This window comes from Orycteropus afer, unplaced genomic scaffold, assembly GCF_000298275.1.
Source record: "Orycteropus afer afer isolate SDZICR_OR568_19922 unplaced genomic scaffold, OryAfe1.0 scaffold00536, whole genome shotgun sequence".
In the NCBI taxonomy this organism is placed as follows: domain Eukaryota; kingdom Metazoa; phylum Chordata; class Mammalia; order Tubulidentata; family Orycteropodidae; genus Orycteropus; species Orycteropus afer.
The window spans coordinates 411,852-417,863 of NW_006922123.1; the positions used below are offsets into that span (position 1 = coordinate 411,852).

At 46.2% G+C, this 6,012-nt stretch overlaps 1 protein-coding gene across 1 annotated transcript in view; it reads left to right on the forward strand.

The window, feature by feature from the left end:
• The window catches only part of LOC103209839 (olfactory receptor 2A1/2A42-like), a 1,004-nt gene extending 424 nt beyond the window's left edge, over positions 1-580 (forward strand). Inside the window, exon 2 of the mRNA XM_007955733.2 lies at positions 1-580. Coding sequence (XP_007953924.2) covers positions 1-580 — 580 coding nt within the window.
• The last annotated feature ends 5,432 nt before the right edge of the window (positions 581-6,012 follow it).

A 6,012-nucleotide genomic window follows, 5' to 3' on the forward strand; every position in this document is an offset into this window, starting at 1 on the left:
CTACGTGGCCATCTGCCACCCCCTCCGGTACTCTGCCATCATGAGCTGGAGGCTCTGTGTCACCCTGGCTGTCACTTCCTGGGCATGTGCGTCCCTCCTGGCCCTGGTCCATGTGGTCCTCCTCCTGAAACTGCCCTTCTGTGGGCCTCATGAGATCAACCATTTCTTCTGTGAAATCATGTCTGTCCTGAGGCTGGCCTGTGCTGACATCACACTCAACCACGTGGTCATTTTTGTTGCCTGTGTGTTTATCTTAGTGGGACCCCTCTTCCTTGTGCTGGTCTCCTACACTCACATCCTCTTTGCCATTCTGAGGATCCAGTCTGGAGAAGGACGCAGAAAGGCCTTCTCAACCTGCTCCTCCCACCTCTGCGTGGTCGGGCTCTTCTTTGGCAGTGCCATTGTCATGTACATGATTCCAAAAGCCAGCCATTCCCAGGAGCAGCAGAAGGTCCTTTTCCTGTTCTATAGCATTTTCAACCCAACGCTGAACCCTCTGATCTACAGCCTGAGGAATGCAGACGTGAAGAGGGCCCTGAGGATAGTGCTGTGCAAGAAGAGTCATTCCCAATTGGGGTGACCTTTGAGTCACCAGCCCAAGTGGGCCCCGAGTCTTGGTGCTGGTGACTGTTTACATCAGGACAAATTCACTATCTTCTTTTTTCTGGGTCGTCCTGACCCAGATCAAACCCAATCTCTTCCTTGGCAGGAAAACTAGCTTTCTTGCATCCACTGACTTTCTGTCAGATGCGGTTTTATTGCATATTGCTTTTAATTACTCATTGACACAAAATAAAAAGCCATTTTAATCCACATTTCTAGGTCCTGAAAAGTGAATATAGTCTCTCCATCTCCCTAACTGGGCTCTGCAAACTCACTCACCACAGACATCACAGGGTTTGGCAGGGAAAAGATGCTGCAGCCAAAGAAATGATCCTCTAACCCAGTGGCATCATGTCCTGCTCCCATCATTGCACTTGCCCTGTTAAAGAATAACTTGGGGATATTTAGTTACGATGGATGCTGTTGAGAAATTTTGTACAAAAATTTGTACAAAAACAAACAAACAAACAAACCTCAGTAAACTGAGTGAAAGAACAAAGATAAAGTGGGATGTGCAGGAGAAAGGAGAAACAAAATTTCAAATAGTGTTCACAATGTGGAGATCAGCTGGTTAAGTGATGGTGGTGAACTGACTTCTTATTAAATCTGGTTTATAAATTTGGTGGTCAGGGGTGAGTCCCACATATTCAGGTGGCCACCCAGGATGTTACCTAGAAAGTACATTTTCTAACCTGCCTAGTAATAAGCATGACCACTCCCTACTAGAGCCTTTCTCGGCTTCACAATAAGAGTGGACAAAAGGCTTACAAGAATGAATATGTGTCCTTCACTTGGGGGTTAAGAAGTGCTCAACCCAATTCTTCATACTGTTGTGTTGGGAGAACTGCAGGTGGAGTTTCCATATCCAAAAACCAAACATACTGCCGTGGAGTCGGATCCGACTCACAGCGACCCCTCCTTGGGTTTCCGAGGCTGTATTACTATGGAAGTAGATTGCCCAACCTTCCTTCCAAGGAGTGGCTGGTGGGTTTGAACAACCAGCCTTCTGGTTAGCCGTCAAGTGTCTAAGGCACAAAGCAGTCAGAGTTTACGCAATATGAAAATAAAGTGGGTTGTTGTAATAGCTGGTATTTTACCAATCCCTTTGTCAGTGCCACACACTGTGCACTGATAATCATGGTACTTGGATCTGCTCATTTAGCCATCAGAAAAAATCCATGAAGATTGGACTGCCACTTCAGTCTATCTATGCACTTCCCAGAACACTCCAGACTGTTCTCGGACAACCTGGCTCCTCAGCGCTCTGCATCTGGCAGACTTGTGACAATGTAGTCTGACCGCATCCGTATTACTGATAGAGACTAAGCTATTCCTTGGCTTCTGCACAGCCTAGTCTGTGCCACAGTGAGCTGGCTGTGCCCTGATACACCTAGAGGACCAGACCTCATTCGCAGGAGGCTGGCTGTACCAGACAATGAATCCCACAGGCAGAGTCGTCAAGGAGCAGAGGACTTTATGGGGACACAGGAAGCAGAGAAGGTTGTCAGAGGTTGTTCTCACTGAGACTGGGGATTTAGTTCAGCTAAGATCCAGGCAGCACATTGATGACTAACGTGCACCTGACCCAAGCCCTGGTCTTCTCAAGCAGCTCATATGCCTGCAAAAGCTGGAAAATTAAAAAGAAGACAGAAGAATAATGGATGCATTCATACTGTGATGTTGGCAAAGAATACTGTATACAGCAAGGACTGCCACAAGAATGAACAAATCTGTCCTAGAAGAGTACAGCCAGATGGGTCCTTAGGGGTGAGGATGGCAAGACTTTAACTGACTTACATCGAACAAGTCACCCAGCATAGACCATTGGCTAGAAAAGGACATCGCCTGGTAAGGGAGAGGGCCGGCTCAATGAAGGAGGCCTCCACGAGCTGGGTCAACAGCCGTAACAATGGACGCAAACAAACAATGACCATGAAGGTGGCAAACCGGCCCAGTTAAAGGATGGTGTCATTGTGTTAGGAGCCATCGAGTCACCTCCAACTCATAGTGACCCTAGATTCAACAGAACGAACTCTGCCTGTTCCTGAAGTATCCTCAGAATCCTTGCTGTCCTTGAGCCCACCGTGGCAGCCACTGCCAATCCATCTCATTGACAGTCTCCCCCTTTTTCACTGACTCTCTACTTTACCAAGCATGACATCCTTCTCCAGGGACCAGTTCCTTCTGACAACATGACCAAAGGAGGTGACACAAAATCTGGCCATTCTTGTTTCTAAGGAGCATTTGGGCTGCACTTCTTCCAGGACAGCTTTGTTGGTTGTTCTGATAGTCAGTGAAATTTTCAGTACTCTTCCCCAACACCACAATTCAAAGGCATCAGTTCTTCCATGGTCTTCCTTATTCATGATCATTCTGGCAAGTGTGCACTCACTTTGCTCTGTTGTACAAAATGCTGCCATGAGTTGGGGATGACCTGACAACAGAGTCCAGGAGCAAGACACCCTGGTCTGTCTGTCTGTCTGTCTCCATTCTTCCTTTATTACCTCTCTCTGGCTGGGGACCAATCACTGTTTAAATACTTTACATGGACTATCTCATTTAATCCTCAAACAGCTCTTTTAGTCTGAAGACAGTCATGGAAAGTGAAACACCGATAAGAGTAGCTTGCCCTGTGACCCACGACTAATGAGTGCTCCATCCAGGATGGAAACAGAGAACTGAAACACAGTTAGCCAATATTCTATGACATCAGACATCTTATTGCCCATCAGTCACTGTTATTTGCAGATTTACTCAGTTCTTGTAAAAGTTTCCTATGGGGAGAATATTGACAATAACGTCCCATCAGCTAGTGACCACAGAAGAATTACAAATATGTTAGTGTTTAATATTCAAGAAATTAGGATGATGTATATTGATTCCTTCATGTAAAACAGAGCAGCTAGGCCTTTCAAAAGAATGTGCTCCCTGCTAGGCCCCTGACTGTGGTCTGCCAGGAAGGGCTGTGCTACAGTGGCCGTGGGGAGGGCATGCACCCTCCTGTCTCTTGTAAGAGGGTGTAGGTATTAGGTGCTGCAACTCTGAAAATGATGGGATGGGGCTCAGTGGGTGGGAGCCAGTTCACCTGCACCTGAAACTGGCCCTGAAGTGTCCTTGGCATGTGAATGGGCACTGCTAGTCAGTGACCTGGAAGGCTGTTTTTGAGGGGGAGGGTTGACAGGTTCATTTCAGATGTTCCTGATTCAGCAGGTCTGAATGGGTGGTCCTGGAGCTTTATACTTCTAACAGGGACCCAGGTCTTACTGATACTGCTGGTCGACCAAGCACACTTAGCCTATTAAGGGTACAGGGAAGCACTGTCAAATTATGTTGTGAGGTGCCGTCGAGTTGGCTCTGACTCATAGCGACCTACGTAAAACAGAACAAAACGCTGCCCAGTCCTGTGCCAGCCTCACAATCATTGCCATGCCTGTGCCCATTACTGCAGCCATTTTGTCAATCCAACTCATTTAGGGCCTTCCCTTTTTCATTAACCCTCCATTTTACTAAGCATGCTATCCTTCTGCAGGGACCGGTCCCTTCTGACAGCTGACCAAAGTAAGTGAGACAAAGTCTGGCCATTCTCACTTCCAAAGAGCATTCTGGCTGCACTTCTTCCAGGATGGAGTTGTTCATTCTTCTGGCAGTCCATGGTATTTTCAGTATTCCTTGCCAATGCAATTCAAAGACATCACTATTTCTTCAGTCTTTCCCATTCATTATCCAACTTTCACATGCATGAGATGATTGAAAATACCATGACTTGAGTCAAATGCACTTTAGTCTTCAAAGTGACATCTTTGCTCTTCAGTACTTCAGAGAGGTCTTTTGCAGCAGATTTGCCCGGTGCAATAAATCTGATTTCTTGACTGCTGCTTCCATGGGTGTTGATTGTGGATCCAAGTAAAATGAAATCTTTGACAACATCCATGTTTTCATATGTCTACATTGGCCCTGGTATGGCACAGTGCTAGATAACAATATAAACACCTTGCATTACCACGTGCAGATTGAACAAAAGCTTGGCACCATTTAGTGTTGGTGAGTACGTGGGCAAAAGCACTCAAAATGTGGGCAAAGAAAAAATTGGCACGACTTCAGATAAGAAAAAAATGTGGGAATAACTACTCATCACTTTAAATGTGTTCATTCTAAGAAGCTATTCAGGGAGCTTCAGGGACCCAGGGACCTTCCAGCTGGGGGCCCCACTGCCCCCCAGGGCCTTGGAGGTCTTGCCTGCATCCAGAGGAAGGGGGAGGAGGTTCATCCACCTCGTACCCACTGCAGCCCTAGGCACAGCACAATGCCTTCTCTCACGCCTCTGTAAGAATACGACTCAAATGACACCCAGGTTCCAGAGACCATGGCACGGGAGGAAGGCGAGAACCCTTACCGTGTCCACAGAAGAGCACATCTTTCAGGAGCTGTGTCTTCATGAAGGAAACACCAACAGCTGAAACAAGTAAACCGAAAAAGCCCTGACACAATCCGCCCCTTCCATCCCCCCCTTACAGGGATTCCAGGGGAGCTCCTGCTCTTTTGACTAATAATTACCCGATAAATGCAAATGAGGGGATTCTCCACCAATGGCATTTCTGCCATGTTAACCTGAAGATACACTCACCCAAGTCTTGGGCCTTCCACCCATCACCATTAGCTGCTCTTTGCAAACTATCTCAAGACAGTTTACACTGAGAGATGGATAAATCCATCCACTTTTCTTGTGTGACTCAAATGAACCGTTTGGTTAAATTCTACCAGTACTTTGCTGTAGCCATGAAAATAACTAACGCAGGGTGAAATCCAATGCCCAGTGCTAGCAGGTCACGCCAACATCTTCATTTCAATCAACACTCCCTGTGTCGTCCGTGTGCTGAGGTCTGTGTCTATGCATATGTTATTTCACTCCCTTTATACAGCGAACATAGTGATACTGCCTCCGAAACCCAAGGAGGGGTCGCTATGAGTCGGGTCCGACTGGACGGCATATAACAACAACAAACAACATATAGCAAACACTGTCACGATCAAAGTTACTATGGTTTAATTTTAACAGAATAAAGTAACTGAGTTACAGATATTGGTGTTCCTACGTTTTAATGTATGCAACTTTCCCAAATGGTATACTTAATTTCGGATTCTCTCAGTTCTGGTTTTCCATGCTTACACCGTACGTGTGTGTGCACGGCCAGCACACCTCACTGTTGATTACAGAAACGTATCCCCCAAACCATTCTTTACGTCAGTTTGCAGTTTGCCACTTGCTCCTGGCAGGCAATTTCTGATTCCCACAAGTTCGAAGATCATGTAAGTACTTAAGTGTGTGTTCATTTCAAGTAAGACCTTACTCGTCTCCATTTTCTTGTGTAAAAATTTGTATTTTATAAATGCTTACGCTTCTTTCCTCCC